The sequence below is a fragment of the Corvus cornix genome, chromosome 7 (assembly GCF_000738735.6).
Source record: "Corvus cornix cornix isolate S_Up_H32 chromosome 7, ASM73873v5, whole genome shotgun sequence".
NCBI lineage: Eukaryota > Metazoa > Chordata > Aves > Passeriformes > Corvidae > Corvus > Corvus cornix.
In genome coordinates, this window is record NC_046337.1 from 38,772,886 (window position 1) to 38,793,517 (window position 20,632).

Consider the following 20,632-nt stretch of genomic DNA (forward strand, 5'->3'; position numbering starts at 1 on the left):
TCATCCCAGCCTCGCCAGCAGCTCCCTCAAGCTTCCCTGCAAGAATCCCAGTGCAGAAGGATCACCCATTTCCCAGGTTTTCTCACCCCCCACCATTTCCAGCAGCATTCAGCACCCGCTTTGCACAACAGTTGTTCCAGCAAATGGCTTTTGCAGAAAGTTTCTTTCATCTGGCGGCTGGAACATCTAAAGATCAAGTCCCTGTTGCCCAACGGTTTGGGCAATCCTTCCCAAAACATCACGTTCTTTTGTGCAACTGCCATCCGCGGTCTCCCCGACAAAAGCAAACACTGGGACTACCAGTAAAAAATAAAAAATAAAAATAAAAGGAGTCTGAGCAAGCAGCTCGAAAAGGAGCCCCTCAGGTGCCGGGAGGTGAAGCGGTGAAAGGAGGGCTGGGAGTCCCTGAGCAGAGCCCAAAGGAGGGGTTAAGGAGGGGGCCAGAGGGGCTTGCAACACAAACTGCAGCAGCTCTGACGCCCCAAGCAGGCACTCTTGGACTTGACCACTCTGCAGCTGCAAAATTGGCAACCTCTGGCCTACTTTGGGGCATGTTAGAGTCCAACTGTATTTACGCTGACAGAGACAAGCAAAGGTTGTGACGATTTATTGACGCAAGAGCTATTTTGTGCTCCATGCCAGAAATTAATCAGTGGAGGAGGAGGAATTCTCTTTAAGCGCTTTGGTGAGCTGCTAAAAACAACAGGCTGAGGTCTCCCATGGCAAACACCATCAAAAAGAGAGAGAAAGAAAAAAAAAAAATTAAAAGGGCAACTTTCACCCAGCAGCTTCTTTAGAAAGACTCAGGAATCAGGCAGTGCCTGAGCAGAACTGTCCTGCGTAACTTTCCTTGTGAGAAAGAAAATACATGAGAGGAATAAATCAGAGCTTTCCCAAACCTCTGTCAACACAACCTGGGGCTGTGTTTGTCCAGATCAACGGGTCTCAAGTATATTTGGGGGAGGTGGAGGTGGTGGTGGAGGTGGGATGACCCTGTGAGTTGGCTCTACCTGCTGCAATTCCGGACAAAAAGAAGGAAAGCAGAGGCAACAGTCCCGTCACCTCCTTGAAAGAGCTGCTGCACAGAGCTCCACTTTGAAGGCAAAAAATAAAAAGGAAAAGAATCCTTAATGCAGACTGAAGGAACAGCATCAGCCCTACCTGCCAAGAAGACATCACGATAAACCTGTCAAGAGTTACGAGCCTGCAGAACAGGCCTTGCACCTGCTGGAAAGGAAAAAAAAAAAGGAAGGGAAAAAGCCATCTAATGCCAATCAGATTCTTGCTGCTGGCAGGGAAGAGATGCCAGAGCCCTTCTCCTGGGTTTGGTAAGCTGTGAGGATCACATGCTTCCCCCTGGCAGAGGTTCGGTGAGACCAGTGGCACCTTAGTTAGAATAAAGCGAGTTCTTGGAAGTTTCAGAGGTTTCTCCTGAAGTGACAGACGTGAAGGATTCAGTACTTGGATGGACTTGTGGAGTTTGGTGTATGGTCTTTTTACTGTTTTGGATGATTTTATGACCAGAGAAGGGATGGTTGGTCTAGTTCAGGCTTTTATGTCTTCCCACAGGAGCAGCTCAAGCATTTTGTAGATCAGGAGTGGAAAAAAAAGTTTAAAACTGTTTCTCTTTATAGGCAGCATAAAATAAAGGTCACAGTTAACAGAGGGGGTTAAGTCTGTTTGAGTAGAAAGTGCAAGTTTTGAACGCTGAAACAGAAGAGCAAAATATAATTCCCAATGGATTATTTTAACATCAGCAGGCTTTAAGGGTTTCCTGCCTGAAGAGCTGTCCGTTGATCAGAACTACTGAAGCCACCTTTTCCAGCAGCAGACAAAAAAACCACCTGCCCTCAGATCTCGGAGCAAATAACCCAGCCGAGGGAGCGCTCCCCATCTCCCAGCTGCCCCCAATTTGCCGGCTGGCTGCAGCCCCGCAGCCCCATTGATCTGGGGCTATTGATCACGGGCTGAAGCCTGGCGGCACAAAGGCACCACACAGGAGCTCAGGGACAGCAGCAGCTGGGGAAGGAGAAGTCCCAAGGCCCAGCACGGCGAGCACAGGGCCCACGGCCCTCGCCCCGCGCCTCTGATCCTGGTGGGGTCACACGGCCACAGCAGCGCCTTGGAGGGCACAAAGGGTACCTGAAGCCAAGGCTGGCAGCTCAGAGCTCCCACAGCAGACCTCGCCCCCATTACAGTCTGCCCCATAAAGCTATTTATGCCGTTTGGCAGCACAGCAGCTACAAACAACGTGAGTCCACAGATTCCGGGATAGTGAAAGGGTCAGGATTGATTTTTTTTTTTTTCCAAACAAGTGATTTCTTTGAATTCGACTGTAATTTCTCCAGCACCCTGATGCCAGCCTTGCCACAGAGCACAGGGGGTTTCCAGCAGTCCCCTCCACTGCAAGCAACTCTGCCTTGCCCATGGCTCCATGCCTCCGTGGCTGGAGGTTTCTCCTGGAGGAGAGGGTGGCACTGGCAAAATGTCACTTGTTCACGGGCAAGTCAACAAAGGAAGTTGTTTTTCAGTGCTGGGATTATTCAGCTCTTGGTACAACCAAAATGACGGGGGAAAAAAAACCAACAAAAAACAACAAAACAACTAACAAAAGTAAAATTCACTTTATCAGCCCCCCCACAAAAATCCACATCACACGCGACCAGAGGTTGAGAGGGTGTGCTAATGGCTGTTGGCACAATCCTGCCTGTCCTTCCCCCCTTCCCCAGGCATCCACAGGTGGCTGTGGTCAGGCTCCCGTCTCCCCAGGCTGACCTTGCCCAGCCATCCTGGCAGAACCTCCTCACGCCTGGCAATTCCAGCCTTCAAAACAAAGCTGATGTTGCTACATCAAAGTGCAGCAGGGCAGCTACAAACACTGATTAAGCCTGGCCTGCGGATTCCCTGGAAAAGCCCGGGTCAACAGGGTTCAAAGCAGGATCAGCAGTGCCCCACTGAACCCCAAACACACTCCAGGGCTCCCGAAAACTCCTGCAAGAACTGAGCTGAGAGAGGAGGATCTCAGAAAAGCCCCCCTGGGGTTATTCCTGCATGGAATTCAGCTTTCAATAGGGCTGAAATTTAATATCAGCCTCATCCTTCTGAGAGGCTAAAAATCTGCTCCCACACCTGAGCAAATCAGTCCATCAAGCCAAAGGGTGACAGCAATCCCGAGGGGCAACCCCAAGAGCTGCTGAGCATCTCAAAGCAAACCAGGGCACTGCAGGTAAAGCAGTGATTTTCCCAGGAACTGATGAAACAACAGGATTTTGGTTTTGGTTATGGAAACAAAAGCTTTAGAAGACCTGGTGATGTATTAATTTTAGCTTTCTTAAGGGAAGAATAAATTGTGTGCCCCATTTCCCTGTAGTTTGACCACCCCACCTGGCACCTCGAACCTTGCAGGTGTCAAGGCCTTTCTTGCTTAATGGCCTAAATAGAAATAATAAAATGAATAAATAAAGGGGAGGGAGGGGGAGGGAGGAAATTCCTGGTATATGGCAAGCTACGGGGAGAAAGGGACTTGCAAAGCCTTTCCTGAAGGATGGGAGAGTTACCAACTCCACAATTGTTCATTCTCCAGCCAGGCACCTGCTACTCCACATTCCCTCACTCCTGGCTATCCTCTGACTGTGAAGGCAGTTTCTACAGCTGTTAGGGGATGAAAAAAACATGCTAAAAACTACACTAAAATAAGAAACGTCATTGCAATTGTCTCTCCGCTCTTCTTCCTGACCCAGCAGCACAGAATCAGAGAACCACAGAATCTCCAGAGCTGGAAGGGACCCACGGGGATCACTGATCCAGCTCCAGGCCCTGCACCCCACTACTCCCAGCCTGGGCATCCCTGGCAGCGCTGTCCAAACGCTCCTGGAGCTCTGGCAGCCTCGGGGCCGTGCCCATTCCCTGGGGAGCCTGGGCAGTGCCCAGCACCCTCTGGGGGAAGCACCTTTCCCTGCTCTCCAGCCTGATCCTGCCCTGGCACAGCTCCAGCCACTCCCTCGGGTCCTACATGGAAACATCTTCAAATAAAAATAAATCTCCAGAGGAGTTTGACCAAGAGCTCTCAGAAATAAAGCCCTGTTTTCCCTTTTGCAGCAAGGGTGAGCAGCACCTGCCAAGCACAGGTAGCCAGTCCTAGACTTAAAGGATGCAGAGTGCCCTGTCTGGCTGACATCCCTCTGGGAATAAGTGGATTTTCTGCCCCTGCTCTCAAATCACTTTCAGAATCAGCGGGGTGACTGAGACAGTCCTTTGCCATCAGCTCTGTCCCAGTTATGCACATCCAGGACACCCCAACAAGCCTCACTGCTGTGAGAGCCTGGCCCCAAAGGTGATAAGCTGAATAATTTTAAACAAACCCTGAGAAAACACTCCTTGTTAACTTAATTTGGGGAAGTATGGGCAAACAGGGGTTGACCAAAAGTGAGTAACAAAAATGTAGTAACACCTCGTAGAAAAAGGTTTGTCTCCTTTCCAAGTGAGACACAAGATCCCAAGGACTATCTCAACCATTATTACAGAATCTCCTGACTTTAAAAGTACGACCTTTTTATATATCCTTTTCCTACCCTGTACTTCATTCAAAATAATCCAGAGTTCTCTGCCTCTCATCACAAGTACCTGCTTCTCATCTTCGCACTGCAGGAAACATCACAGGCTAAAAAACTTACTTTAGAAACAGGCTTTTAAAGAATTCCTAAGTGTGAGAACTGCATTTAAAGAAAAAGCAGAAATGAGAGGAATGCACTTGGCAGGGACACTGACCTAGCAGGAACTTCAACTTGAACCCCAAGCTGAAGCACAAAACAATTCTTCTCTTTTGAGGGTACAGTAAAACCCTTGCACAGAAAGTCCCAGCTATTTGATGCTCCAGAAAGGAAAAACTTCACAGGTTTAGTGTGAGCAGACTGAAAACTTTCAAGGACCTCAGAATGACACTGTTCCTAGAGGAAATCCAGGACAGGCTCAGCTCCCACGTAGGTACGAAGAGGAAAGCAGCTGGAATAGGTGTTCTGTTGTGGGCTGGGGAAAGAAAAGGGAATGGAGGCATGGCCAGTTCCCATCTGCTGGAGTTCTCAGCTCTTCTAACTGAGTTTACTCCACAGACAACCCCGAAGGCCTCCCCAAAACTGGGGGACCAGACTGCTCAGGGGAACAGCCTCTGAATTCCCAGTCTAGAATAATCCAGTAAAAGCAGAGCACCAGACTGGTAAGGGGAAGCAGGGCTCCTTGGAAATGTTCCAGGCCAACCTGGGATAGTGGGAGGTGTCCCTGCCCATGGCAGGGGGTGGGATGGGATGGGCTTTAAGGCCCCTTCCCACCCACACCACTCCACGACTCTGTGATACACCACGTCCGGATGCTCTTCCACAGCCAATACCCGCCCTGGCCCTGCTGCAGGAGGGCTGGAATCTACCCCCACAGCCCCTGTGTTTATTTGAAATGATGCTCTTGCCCCCAGATAACTTCCCCCGACAGCCTCATTACTGCCAGAAAGTAGGTCAGTGTCATTTAAAGCCGGCTTGAAATGCATCTCCACAGAAACTTCTTAATCTTTAAAAAGAGAACGCATCAAATATTTATTGGGCGGTGCAAAACGCTGGGAGACGCTCACGGGGAGAGCTCTTCTGTGTGCTGCATGAAATGGCTTTCCATGCCTCACCGAGCCCTGGAGTAGGGGAGGAGAGTGGCTGGGTGCAGATAAAGCCCCGTACAAAAGTCCTTATCTGCCCAGCAAATCACAGTACGTGACTCCCTAACTCGTTCTCCCGGTGCCATGTGATCCTGGAGCTTTCTGCTTCCTCCAGGAGCTCCTCTCAGCCTTAATGATCCCTGCTGCAGATTTTCCCCTATCAGCCAGGCAGCTCATTCTTAAAACTTCAATATTCCTAATTATCGAACATTCAGCCCTGCAAAATGTAGCTGAAATTTGCATCTCTGCAAGAGTGGCTCTGAAGAAAGGATGGAGCATTTGCATTCAGACTGGTTAATTCCTGCAAGATAACATTTCATAAACAAAATGCTTCATTGAACATGGAGGTTTTCAGCTTTTACAAAGGAAAGTGAACTTTAAACAAATACAAATCAGTTGAGTGATTAACTTTAAGTGTTTTGGTTTTTTAAAACTAATCTTTATGTATAACTAGTATCAGCAGAACAATCTTTACTGATTAAAGAAGCGAACGACAGTGAAACTCAAGCCACTGAATATTAAGGAGGGAGGTAGAAGGAGACTGCAAGGAATCATTTAAGGTCAATAAGAGAGGGGAAAAAACCCAAAACACAAAAAAACCCCTATAAAAAAACCCCACACTACCCACAACGCAGTCAGCCTGGGTAAGGTGAGCACCACGGGTTACGTGAGGCAAGTTTAAATTGTGGCCAACGTTACCAGGCTAAGGAGTGAAACTAAACACGCTTTCCCCCGCCCCCCCAAGCTTTGTCATAATCCTAAATGTTATCTTAATTAGCCTAATTTTCTTAATTATACTTCACAGCAACTTGAGCCTTCACAGCACAATCCCAGCGCTTTTCTCCAGCTTTGCTCCAGCGCTGGAAGAGGCGGCGACTCCTCTGCCAGGAGCCAAAGGGCGCGTGACGCCTCCCAGCTCGGTCCTGACTGGATCTGCACAGCCTCCTGCTCCCATCACCGCGGGCAGAAGCCAGATCCAGCCCCTTTCCCCACCTCCAGCCAGCTGCAGGGAGCTGCTTGTTCCTCTGGACCACACCAGCATGGTGCCCGCGGCACGAGGGGCACCGGCAGCCCACCAGCTTCTCCTGCTCCGCGTGTGCACAGGAGCTGCTGGTCCCAAGCCCAGACTCAAGAAGGAGGCCGTGGGGAGAGCCCAGAAAACAAAGCTCGAGGTCTTTACCCTGTGTCCAGGGCTCACACTGATTTAGCCACTGGAAGTTTTCTCCCACCTGGGTATTCTTCTTCTCCAAAAGCTGTTTCTTGTTCCCTGAGGAATCTTACTCCAAACCACAACAAGAGAGGAGGCAGTGAGGGGGGAAGAAGCCACACTTTTCTTAGCCAACTTAAATCTCCTCCGAATTCTTTCACCTGAGGGCGAGAAGCCCTCAGTGCCCGACACTTCTCATACGAGCTTTGCAGAGTGAAATGAAAAATCAAAAAAGCACAGAAAGAAACCCAACCCAAACCACTTCCATTCATCTACGCCGCAACAACTTTATGGCACAGCTCCTAAAACATCCCATTAGTGCTGGGCTTGGAGAAGATTAGAGAAGAAAGCTTGAACCCACTGAAGCAAGGCTTAATAGGCTCTCGAGTTAAGCCAGAGCCTTCCCTTAAACAATGCCCATCATTAGGGATAATTACCTGTAGCTGTATAATCACCGTGGCTACGATAACTGACATGAGAAGTCCAGATGTCATCTTTGGCAAGGGTTGGGAAATGTTTCTGCTCCTCATTATGCAACTGACTCTTGAAAGAGAAACGAGCGACAGGAACACCGCGGGTGAAAAGCCACCACGGAACACGGCGGAGCTCCAGCCCAGCCCTTGGAAATACAACCAGAGTCAGAACCCAGCACTCAGGAAGGGCACACGGATGTCCAACACCATCCTGCCCAGCTGCTGCACCCCTGGGTTATGGTCAGACCGCCCTTCTCAGCACGATTCTAGACAGGGTTGTTGGGAAAACGAAGCTCAAACTGGTTTTTAGAGCTGAGCCGAAGCAGCAGACCCAGCAGAAAGAGGCAGGAGAAACAAGGGTTCGGCAATGAATTATAAAGGAAAGCCAGAAAAACCAGCAGCAGGCTTCCACTGAGTAACAGCCCAGCCAGGAAGGACATCAGCACTTCCCAAACCTCTGGAGAGCTGCTCCTCAAGGAGCCAAGCAATAGCCATGGTTGGGTTTGGACTGCAGGTGGATGTTTCAGGCGTCCCACCGCCACGGCGAGAGAAAAGCAGGCGGCCCCAGCTGCCCAGCCTCACTGCAGAGGCAGGAAAACACTGAAACAACAATTATCTGCTATCTGAAGAGCAGAGCTCCTGAAAAACACCGCTCTGCATTTGTGGCCCAGGTGAACTCATGCAAACACACTTCAGTTTCCCAATTCCTCATAGTGCCAACAAGTCACAAAACCTAAGGCTGCTACATTATGGAAGCAGAGACCACCTTTTTTTTCTTTTTGATAATTGTGATGATTTTAGAGACTTACAAACTCCTTTCAGCCGTGAGGAGAGGGTCGGATCTACCCCTGCTGCCGGTGAACTCCAGCACCCCTATTTATTGCAGGATTTCTTCCCCCACAAATAAGCAGTTCCTTAAATCTTAGGAGCTGTTCTCCGGCTTTTAGCACTTCAGCCTTACTTGTTAACCCAACCCTGATTAAACTGAAGTCACAGAGTAATCTCTCAGAGGCAGAGTTAAGTAAGTCCTTCCACGTGCCCCGTTGTTGTTGGATTATTTGCTTCCCAGCAGCCAGTTCTGTACCATAAACTCAAACAGCCCAAGCACCATTAAAATTCCTCTTACAAAGCTCTGCCTGTCACAAAAGTTGCCCCAAATTCCCCAAAAACAAATGTATGAGGCACCTTTAAGCTCAAAAGCAGGTAACCGAGTAGCTACAGAGCCTGCTGACAGACAGCAATGCACCATTTGGTAGTGATGAATCATGCCTCCAATTGCAAGACACATTAGGGGTAATCCCCCAGCCAGCACTGAGGTGGATCAATTGACTTTTGTTCCAGCAAAACTATTCCTTCCTATTAAAAAGTACTTTAAAAGTCAAAGGGTTTTCTTAAGTATCACTAAAGGCAGCAGCAGAACCATGCCCATTCCTGGGAGGTACACTGCACATCGTTAACGCTGATTTAACAAATTAAACATCTGGCTAATGACTCAGAAAATACCAACAATTTGCACTGATGCAACAATTAGAGAGCCGAATTTTAGCACGATTATAGAAACCTGACATGGTAAAGCTTCCCTGTTAACTCCTGGTAACAGCAACAGCGCTTTCCAGCCTCACACCAAAAGCAGCGAAGGCAGCGGGGCTGGATGATGCTCTCAGCACGGTAAAAGGCGTGTCCATGCAGCCAACTGTGCCTTGGGGTCGCTGCTGGGATCCCAAGCGGCCCTGCCCTTACCTGGATGGCTTTGGGAGCTCATTGCTGGCAATGTCTAGTCCTTGGGAGAAGGGATTCGAGACGGATCAGTTTCCGCGGGAGTAACAGCAGCTCGAAAGAGCTCCAGTGCTTCACCAATACATAGGAATGGGAAGGGGGGGTTAAATCATGGCCACCTTGTAAAATCCAGGGCACAGTGACATGCTGAGTTGTATGGGAAGTAATCCAAGAGGGTGGCAGAGTATCTTCCAATGGCTTTTAAAATGGGAACCTGCAATTAAAGAAAAAGATGTCTGCGTTAGCAAATTAAGATTAAGAACCATTTAAATTGTACATTATGTAACCTGTTTATCCCCTAGATTAAACTACAATGCTATTTTAGGCATTAAGGGTTGCAGAGAGAGTAATTTTCAGAGTTGTAAATGTTATTTTGATTAATAACCATAAAGATGCAGATTAATACTTAACATTATTTAGGAAAAAAAAACAAAACAAAAAAAAAAACAACACTTTCCAACGACACATTCAAGTCTCAGAAACCCAAAATTCCATGTTAATTCTCATCCTCCAACAGCACCATATGAAGCCACTTCAGTCCAACAGCTTCCATATTTTAAAAGCCATATGTATGAGTGGTAACTGTACTTCACGCATCTGTTCCCCGAAGAAGTCTAAAGAAAAATTCCTCAGTGCCAAGAAGTGGTCTTGGAGCAGGAAGGAAAAAACCCACACAATCAATTCCACTCCCACTCTACCCAAGCCTCCAGCAGATTACTGAGGAGCAGCTCCATACTGCCCCAGGGGAAAAAAAATCCACCATTCCCAATTATTTTGAAGCTGTATATTAAAGGGAGGGAGAGAGAACAGAGGGGAAGTAACCCCCAGAGTCAGCAAGCCCTGACCCCTGCCCCCCAAAAACTGGAAGTGTGGAAGCAGTAGGTACCCTGGCTTGGAGAAAGCCCACCTGAGGCACCCACGCTGACCCAGCCAGCCACCCTTGCACCGAAACAACCCGCTCAAGCTCTGTTTTGGGTGGGGTCAGGGGCTTTTTGGCACTGTACCAAGTTACATCCAGTATTCCCCATCCTAGGAAGTGTTCCAGGCCAGGCTGGAGGGGCCTGGGAGCAACCTGGTCGAGTGGAAGGCGTCCCTGCCCGTGGCAGGGGGTGGAGTGGGATGGGCTTTGAGATCCCTTTCCACCCAAACCATTCTGGGATTCCTGGACATCCCTGTTTCACAGGCAGAGTATCTCAGGGATTCTGCTCCCAGCCAGCTGACCTAGCTTAAACCCAGCTGTGTCCTTCATGCAGAGCACCCCACAGCCACAGGTGATTTCCCTTCTTTGCACCATAAAACACCATCGAACCAGCAGCTCAGCCCTCCTGGGCACCAGGGGCACGGGGTGAGCTCCTCCTGCCTGGCCAGGCATCACCCAGCGCTGGGATGAGGTCACCCTGCTGTCAGCAGCCAGCTCCAACCCATCCCTACGGATCCAGCTGACTCTGCTCACCCCAAACTGCTCTGGCAGCAGATCCCAGAAGGAGTGGTGCCCTCCAGCAGCGCTGGGGCGGGGGACGGCTGCGATGGGAACTGCGATGGGAACTGCGATGGGAGCTGCTCCTGCCTTGCACAAGGAGCATCTGTCCACAGCAGGGCTGTGCCACAGTGTTTCAGGCAGTGCTGGCTGTTCCTGGAAGAGCTCTTAGCACGCTCGGGTTTGTGTGCTCCTTTCCAAGAAGCAAAACCAGGTCTGAGCCTTCCAGCACCAGCACAGTCGCTCAGGATGGGCTTTCTGAGGTCAGGGCAGGAAAGCGCCCCGGCAGGCAGTGCTGAACACAGTCCCTTCCTCGCTGTGCTTCATTAAAAGCCCTCTTTAATTGGCTGTTTCTCTGCAGCCCAAGTGTCTCAGCATCACCACTCTCCAAGTTCCTCTCTGCCCATCTTGCATTCTTAGAGACCTGGAACGCGTTCCACGGTACGCGTCAAATTCAAGAGAAAATCACTTAAATGTCATTTCTAACCCCTGCAGGTCTCTGCCATCCCAAATGTTCAAGATGTTCCAGTCCCATTAATGAGCACATCCTGCTAAACAGAGCTGGGTCAGCTTAGACCAGGCATTAGCAAGACACTAACATAATTTATTTCCATTAGAACCAGCAGGTACTGTTGTAGCATAAGCCATCTCAGCTGCAGACAAGAAGGATTTGGAGTGGAGTTACCAGATCCCCATGTCCTCATTTTCCCAGCACAAGAATGAAAATGTGAGCATGAACAGTGGGAAGTTTCCCAAAGGAAATGGACTCAATCAGTAGCACCAAATCCATTCAACAGCACCATTTAATGGTTTCATCTATTCCCACTGCTGCCCCATCCCTGGAAGTGTTCAAGGCCGGGGGCTTGGAGCACCCTGGGATAGTGGGAAATGTCCCTGCCCATGGCAGGAGATGGAATGAGATGGGTTTTAAGGTCCCTTCCAATCACTCTGTGATTCCACAATTCTCTCCAGGACACAGCAGTCACGTCCCAAGTGACCTCCTCCCAAACTCTAATTTTCAGGTAGCCCTTGCACTGACCTCAGTGCAGACCAAAGAGCCGCTGCCAGGCCTCCACCTGCAACAATTCCCGTGTACATGTGTCCTTTTGCCACTGTCTCAAGGAACACACTCCTTAAACTGAAAGGAGTGAAACGCTGCCTGTCCCTACGCCTCGGCTCTCTGGAGGTCTGGAGGGTTTTCCAAGCCAGTTATCTCGTAGGGAAAAAAAAAAAAAAAAAAAAAAGATTAAAAAGAAAAACAAACCCGAGTTTGTTTAACTTCTACTCCAGTGCCTCCCAGGACAAGGACAATCACCTCTGGCCTGAGGAACAGCGAGTGCACCCCAAGCATCATTCCAGAGGCACGTTCCCCTCCGGCACCGGCTCAGGGCCGCCTGCCCGCTGCCATCCCAGCGTGCAGGAGGAACCTCAGACCCCACTGCCTTGGCCAGACGGGTCTCAGCAAGGCTCAGCCCTGGGTTTTGGGGGGTCGGGGGCACATCAGGCTTTGCTGGGAGCAGAGCCAGGCACGGACGGCCGCTGCCACCGGAGCGCGCCGCGAGCCCCGGGATTACTGCTGGCTACGGGAATTGTCCTGGCAGACAGCACGCGGGGCCACGGTGGCCGTGCCAGGGCTGGCACTTGCCTGGGCACAGGGCAAAGGGAGGGCTCGGGGGAGCATCCACGGACATGGGGCACTGCCGAGCACAACTGCAGGCTCGAACAAGCAGGTGTGTAAAACATTATTGGATCAGGACTGGGATCATCAAGCCTCCTGCCTTGCAGGAGAATTTTCAGAGTCTGGTCACTGCTGGATTTTTAACAAACTCAGCAACAGGAGCACAAGGAACCACCTGTTTATTTCAGCCTGCTTCTGGCAGGGCACACCTGAGAGCGCAGGCTCCCTGAAACCACTGGGCTGGTGCATCAGCAGCTGCATCCTCAGCACATCCCTGGAGCAGAGGGTGGCCGTGCTCTGAGCACGTTGGCACCTCCCTGTCCCCGCCCCAAGCGAGCCTCTACCTGCAGCCAGCACAGAGCAGGACCGAGGGGCTGCAGCCTCTGCCAAAGCGCCTCGTTTCTTACTGGTTTGGTGTCTCAGCAAACCACCAGCTCCTATCAGGCACCTTCCCTGGATGAAAAGTAATTCCAGCTCTCCTCTTACCCCCACAGAAAGCTTGGGTTTTTTCTCTTTTACATAAGAATCATACAGTTCTGCCACAAGGATGGTGTGTTTACAGGAGGCCTGGAGCAGCTCTCCTACAAAGACAGGCTGAGAAAGCTGGGGCTGTTCAGTCTGGAGAAGAGAAGGCTGTGTGGAGACCTCAAAGCAACATTCCACTGCCTGAAGGGGCTATGAGGAAGCTGGAGAGGGACTCTGCACCAGGAACTGCAGTGAGGGGACAAGGAATAATGGGTTCAAACTGAAAAGAGTGGAAGTTTAGGTTATATATTAGGAACAAATGTTTTACTATGAGGGTGGTGAGACACTGGCACAGGTTGCCCAAGAAGCTGTGGCTGCCCCATCCCTGGAAGTGTCCAAGGCCAGGCTGGATGGGGCTTGGAGCAACCTGGCTATAGGGGAAGAGGGGTGGAACAAGATGATCTTTAAGGTCCCTTCCAACCCCCCTCACGGTTCTGTGATTCTTTGGCAGTGCTAGTCACAAGCCCAGATGTGCAGAACCACTAATGACACTTACCACAGAACTTTATTTACACAGAGCTGCATTTTTCAGAGCTTTAATTGCTCTCCAGCCCAGATAAGAATCTTGGCCTGGGGCTGAGGTTTCGGGGCTGAGTCAGCCGGGCTGCTCCAGGACCAGGAGCCCTGATGCCCCGGCTCTCTCAGACACAGCAGCCAGGATCCCTCGGAGCCCTGGGTGACACGAAGCGATGCTAGAAGGGATGCTTCCCATCCTGGCACTCCTTTAGCAGCACTCCAGCACCGTGGCACTTGCTCTCCAAAAGCCATGGAAACACCACCACCACCTTCCAGACGGCGTCAGCGCCGCTCCTCCTGCCTGCCACGGATTGATTACGGCGAGATCATTATTTTTTCCCCCGAAATTACCTTCCTCGCTGCACTCACAAGCAAACAGCCCCAAGCTTGATCCCACGTGCTCCACATAAGATGCCAGCATCACCCTGATGTTTCCTTGGATTCCTGCTCGTAGCAGGCAGCCTGCAGACAGCCCAGCGCTGCAGCACACACGTGCTCAGCACTCGCCGGCCTGAAGGGGGGCACAGCCTCTCTCAGAGCTTTATTGATTAACTCTCTCTTCTGACAACAGATCCTGCACTTCAACCGGAGCAGGGGAAAGCTGCCTTTGCTTTCCAGGGTTTGTTTATAAAATACTGCCAGCACAGGATCCATACATGAAAAGAAGAGGGAAGGAAGAGGCTTAGAGGTGCCTGAAAACAATTCACTGTGACCACAGGAAGATTTACTGCGTCTTTATTTAGAATGATGAAACGGCTTGGGCTGGAAGGGACCTCAAAGCCCATCTCATTCCAAACCCAGGCAGGGACACCTTCCACTAGGCCAGGCTGCTTTGTTTAGAGCAGAGCCAGGGTGGAACAGCCTCCCGAGCTGATCTCCCCTCCGGGGACCACATCTCCCAGCCACCACCTCGCAAGGTGACAAAAAGAGTGGCAGCCATCCCCAGGACCCCCACAGCCCTCTGACAGCATCCCCTGAGCTCCTGTCTCTGCAGCAGAATACAACTTTACTGGATCTGTCCCAGGAGAGCAGGTTTCACAAGCACTGCCCACTTCCACACGTGCTGCTTTTCCTGCAGTTTCAGCAATAACCTGACCTCTTCCAGGAAATACGTTTGCAAACCTCAAATATCATCAGACCCTCAAAGAGTTCGGAGTCTCTAAGCAGTTTTCTGTCTCTAAACACACACTGTGAGAGTAACAGGTGACACTGTAAAATCTACTATCAGCTTCACACTCAGCTGGGGCCAGAAGAGCCACCAGAATATCACAGAATAATGGAAAACAAAAATAGAGCAGCGAATTTGCTGCTGCGTTAGCCCAGTTCCTCCAAACCCACGCGGATTTTGTGCAGACCTGGACATTCCCCCTCCTTTGCCAAGTACACTGTATAAGAGCTTCAAAAGGGCAAGAAAAACACCACCAGAGGTGTGGCACAAATTCCTCATGCAGGTGATGATAAACCTGCGGCCCAGACAGAGGTGACTTAGAGATATCACAGTGATGCAGAGTCATGATTAATACAGACAAATCACTCATCGCTCTGCTTTCCATCTATTTCTTTCAGAGCTAGAAGTTTTTCCCCTGCTTTTGCTGGGTGAGAAGCTGGGTCGACACAGCAGGGAAGGCCAGGAAATCCATAGGACAAGTCACTGGCTCTCAGGCATGTTTGAGAAGTGTCACCTTCAGTGACAGCGCATATCCTGTTGTGAAATGCCTCCCTCTTGGATGCTGCTGGAGAACGTGGCAATCAAGTACTTTTAAAGACCTTGAAAAACCTTCAAATCTCACCTGGACACCAACCTACAGTCACCAAACCAACCCAGCTCTGCTTTGTCCCACGCAGAAGTGACAGCCCCATCTCACCAAACACAAAGTTTGCTCTGCAAAGCTTTCTATATTGCACTGAAATCACGTATCAGATTCTTTACAGTTTCTACACCTGCACTCAGGAAGTAAAGGAAAATACTGGCAGATGGAAGTGCTGACACAAAACTAAGGAATCATCACAGAAGAGGGGCAGGGAGCACAAGCAGTGTGAGCACCGAAGCCTTCACCACAGTTAGAACTGTGTAAGTAACAATTAAACAGGAAACCCACCCTAATCCAGCTGTTACCAACAGCTCCTCTCCAGGGGAATACCAGGTACAAACATGCCCGGGTGAGGAGGATCCAGACTGACCAGTCCAGCCCTCTCTGCCAGGACATCCCATCTTTGCCAAACCCTGCAGCACCAGAACCAGGGGTGCCTGCCTTCAACATCAAAAGCTCAGCACGGTGATTCAAACGCACGAAGCACCTCAGAAACACAGCAAGGTTCAGCCAGCACTTCAAGGAATCAGCCCCCGGTGCATTTGTTTAGCAAATGCTGACATTTCCCTGCCAGCCATCACAAGAGACTCTCACATGACAGCCCAGAGCCGAGCAAACACGGTGCTTCCGCCTCCCCCTGAACCTTCCAGCACACACACACGGTGAAGAGTGACTGCTTGTGTCACTCTTGTGACCCCGTGCCAGGCTCTGTGTGGTGGAACAGTCACACACAAACTGCACCTCCAGCCATGTCCGTCCTCTGTGCTAAACCAAGGAGTAACCAGCACCTGCTGTGAACTCGCACAGCTCCCCCAGGAGCCGCGGTGCCTTCCTGGGCCATCCCCGGGAGCTGCTCTGGAGCGATCCCGCTGGTACCCCGGGCAGGCAGTGCTTCCCCTGCGCTGAAGGCACCGTCAGGCACGCAGAGGAACCCAAACAAGCAAGAGCCACGAAGGGCAGGACGCTGTTAGCTGACTGTGAGCTGCTTCATCAGCGCAGAACTAACCCGCAGCTGTCTAAAGGCAGCAAACCTAGATGGAAATTATTAATCTCACTACGTGCAACAGAAATTCTCCATAAAAACAATTCAAGGCAAACGTCTTCTACAGGTTCCCATTCTTTTGCTTCTCACTGTCAAGTAACGCTCCGCAACTGATTTCCAGGGCACACAGGTTCCCTGAGTAAAGCTGCTTTTCCCAGGCTCTTGTCAGCTGTGTCTCAAAGCCAGGTGCTCACACTGATCTCTGGTGGCAGTCCTGTACTTCTGGAAATCCAAGCACTGAGACACCAGCCCAAACTGAAGATGTGGTATCTCAGCAGAAGTGAAGACACCCCACGCCCATTTCCATGTTAAATTAACACAAAACTGACATTATTGAGCTTGCCCCTGGCAGTATTTTCCTCACTAAGTCTGAAACCGAGGAAATCCCTCATGGTACCTTGTACTTTTGCAAATCACCACCCTGACCAGCACTCAAGAGCTGCTCTGAAAACCGAAGGTGCCTCCACAGCCTAAAAAGAAAAATCTTCTGGTGGACACCCAAAACCCCGAAAGTTTTGTGCCCCTTCTCCTTCCTTGCTAGGAGTACAGGAGAGCATCCACACGATTTCTTCTTCCACAGATTTCCCAGCAGTACCACTGGTAGATCTCTCATCCATTTTTAGACCTCGACAAGTACTGATGTCGAAACCACTGCAGGTATCCCAGACACACAGAGAAGCAAAAACACTTTGGGAACAACCGAGTGCATGAGGAGGGAACCCAAATCCTCCCGTGCATCACCCAAGACTCTGAACAAAAGATCCCGAGCAAATCTGGAAATACCACCTCGTGCTCACTCTGTGGGAGCTCCGATTTAGAGTGGCCAACAGCTTGGAAATTATTTTTTTCAGAGTCAAGCAGGAAGAGCTGCAGATTCAGAAACACGGGCGACTGTTTGAAACCTGGGACTGTGCAAATCTGCAGGAATACAGAGCCCTCCTTGACTAGCAAGACTCTGGCAGAGGGTCTGAAAGAGCAGGATGCTTCTGAGCTCGATCCAGTTTCTCAGCAAGAGCAGCAAGAACAAGCAGTCTCACAGATGGATCCGCGTGGGAGGGAGAAAGGATAAAAGTCTGCCTCGGGAGCCTGTTCCAGCTGCTACCAGAGCCTTGCAGGAGTCGGCACAAATTGGGCAGAGCTACCTATAAAAATCTACTGCCTTGGCTTCTTCTGAAGCCCTCTTCTTTCCCGATTCCATGTTTTTCCTCCATCCTACTATTTCCACATTCGAAGGAGTCCAAATCAGATAGCTGAAAGTAGTGCCTGACAGAAGGCGAATGCAGACTGGGAGTTTATCCCGATTCTTCATTCCTGCCTTGCGGATCACCCTCGCTACCACACTCAGGAGCACAAAAATCAAAACTCCTTTTAAATGCTTGACTGAGAAGCCATTAAAAATGGAATACTGGAGGCCGGGTTGGAACCTGAACCAGTGAGGGGCAGCCCTGCCCATGGCAGGGGGGTGGGACTAGATGGTCTCTCAGGTCCCTTCCGACCCAAACCCTCCTGTAATTCCGTATTCTTTTTATCCAGAATCCCCCCAACGACATTTCCAGTGCCAGGAAGAGGTTGTGTGGCCAGCAGACGGGGAGCTCAGCTCACTGGCTGAAAGCAATTCTTGTTTTTCAGCTCCTCAGGTAGGCAAAGGCAGAGAGAAAAACATTTACCTTTTCTCTTCATGTACTTGAGCTGTTCCAGCCACATCTGAACTTCTTGTTCCTTCTGACAAAGAATCAGAATTACTGGTCACTAGCTGTGCCTAACCCATCTGGTCTCCCAGCATAAAATAGCTGAGTACATGTGTCATCAATCACTGTTAATTACTTCATTAACTTGGAAAACGAATATTGACTTTTTTTTAAAGAACAAACATTGTTTAAGGTCAGTCTAGTTCTTTTTTTTTTTTTTTTCCTTTTAATTGAATGCTATCTGATTACCAAGAGAAAATGACTTAGTCTGAACACTCAAGCAACCCTGCCACATAACTGGTGCAGGAGACATTTCCCCAAATCCCTTTCTGGAAGGGCCGGTTTGATCCAGAAGCTTCGTGCTGCTCTCCAGAGCCCCGTGCTCACCACGATGCCATTCCCACCTACTGCCCCCGTGGCTCTGGAAGTCCTGACCTTTGCCATGCTCTAGGAAAGAAACGTGCCCCAAGGTCTCCACAAACACGTTGCATCACTGTGGAGTGGACATTTAGCCCTCTGCTGCCGGCTGCAAAACAGTGACACAGAGAGATCACAGCTGTCTGTGCATTCTCATCTGCAGCAGATCTGCTGCCAGCACATAAAACCACTCAGGAGCCACACAGCGCAATGCCAACTTGCCCCTGGACTGTCCCCCTGCTTCAGAGGCTCACTGAGATCACCTCCTGGCCCCAGCATGAGCTCTCCTTCCTGCCAGGCAGAGGGGTCCCTCTCTGCACCTGCTCACAGAGCCTGGTCCAGCCACTCTCCCTGGAGGAGCCACTTGAACTCGATATTTATTACATTTCTTCATGCTCACTGAGCTTACTGGCTCACTCACTGTCCACCTCCAAGAAGCTATTTTGCTTGAGGGCATCCCCTGTCACTCCTGTCCCCCAGTATCCCCTAACTCTGCCCCCAAACCCAGGCCCTGCTTCCCAACCCGCCCTGCAGGAACATGTGCGGTTCACTCGAGCGCCCTCGACCTTGGCTGCTGCCCAGCTCCTCAGGCACAGCACACCCTCACCCACAAAAGCTCTGGGATCCCATCATGGGTTCCCAAGTTTACATTTCTGTGTGTTTCATTTCTCCTGTCTGGCACTGCATGCGAGTCACGATACCAAAACACTGCACTTCCCACAGCCACCCCATCGGCCAGACCCCGGCCCTGATGGACCACAATGGTTTGGGTTGGAAGGGACCTGAAAGAGCACCTCATTCCAGCCCCAACGCGTGGTGCCACTCTGCCACTTCTCCTTTTAAAGGGTCTACAGCCAGTAAAAATATCTTACAGCCAGTGGGTGCATTGTGCATTTGTGTACCTTACTCAAAGGAACTCCGCCTAAATCCAAATTTTACATACGACCATAAATAATGCACCAAGCAGAAAGCAAGAAATCACAACTTCACCTTTAAAGTGCAACGTAATTTGCTTTTATTTGTTGGGAAAACCTGTTCTCCTCTCACCAGCATCATGTGAAAAAGTCATGCTGACCTGTACCCACTCACAGGATCATCCCTCAGCACACACGGCAGTCGAGGCACCCTGCTCAGTCCCAGCTCCTCTGCCAAAGCTGCTGGGACTCCAAGCCCCAGACTGCTGAAAACTGAACAGGCAGGAATTCCCCCGGGAAGCTGAAATAAAAGAGATGGCTGTATATTCACAGGAGTTCCACGACTTCCAGTTCTAAATCACAAGTAACATTTTTGAGCCACATCCACAGCAAGAATAGAAAACCAAGTCAGTCACCACAAACCTCTAAGTCCCTCTGTTGTACCCCTCTGAACAGGGTTACATTTTTCATGACCAGCATCACCCTTTAATAAAATCTAGAATCTTCAGGCAAATATTTCAGTCTTAAAAACTGACAAGCAAGAAAAGCGAGGAAGGAACTACTCAGACTCCAGGGGGTTTCAGGTTGTTTATTATATATTTATGTTTTATAACACCACCAAAGCCAAAAAGGAACAAAACCCTTTAAAGAAGTAATTGCAGGTTACCCTGATAGACAATGCCAGCAAACTTTTGGGAGTTTCCTTTCCAGGTGCTGCTCCCAACACCACAGTGGTTCCTTAACTCAGTGAGAAGGAAGGGCTCCATTTACTTTAGGATTTACACCACATTTTATGCGGCCCATTCTGCCTGTTTGCACAACGTGAACACAGCAAGGCAAACTGGAACTGTCCTTTGAAATAAGAAAACTGGACTGCAAAGCCACACAAAACACTGGACACATTTCAAGGACTGACGCAGTACCTGCCACGGGGGCTTTTTAAGGTGTGTTTTACAGTACTGTTCATCGCCAGCTGGAAAGGGACTGCAGCTCTGTGTCCCCAAGGAAGCCTTAGAGCCCTAACTTAGGGTTTGAGTTGGGAGGGACCTCAAAGCCCATCCCATCCCATCCCAAGACACCTTCCACTGTCCCAGGCTGCACCAAGCCCCAGTGTCCAGCCTGGCCTGGGACACTGCCAGGGATCCAGGGGCAGCCACAGGGAACAATTCCTTCCCAATCTCCCATCCAGCCCTGCCCTCTGGCACTGGGAAGCCATTCCCTGTGTCCTGTCCCTCCAGCCCTTGTCCCCAAGTCCCTCTGCAGCTCTCCTGGAGCCCCTTTAGGCCCTGCAAGGGGCTCTGAGGTCTTCCTGGAGCCTTCTCTTCTCTTCCCCAGCTCTCCCAGCCTGGATCCAGAGGGGCTCCAGCCCTTGGAGCATCTGTGTGCCTCCTCTGGACTCCCTCCAGCAGCTCC

The 20,632-nt window shown here is 50.3% G+C and overlaps 1 protein-coding gene across 2 annotated transcripts in view; it reads right to left on the reverse strand.

Annotated features, from left to right (window-relative positions):
- The window catches only part of HDAC4 (histone deacetylase 4), a 175,475-nt gene that overhangs the window by 140,377 nt on the left and 14,466 nt on the right, over positions 1 to 20,632 (reverse strand). For both annotated transcript variants that reach the window (XM_039554556.1, XM_039554557.1), the window contains exon 2: positions 9,116 to 9,365. In XM_039554556.1, coding sequence (XP_039410490.1) covers positions 9,116 to 9,137 — 22 coding nt within the window. In that variant the 5' untranslated portion in view covers positions 9,138 to 9,365. The remainder of the gene's footprint in view (positions 1 to 9,115; positions 9,366 to 20,632) is intronic.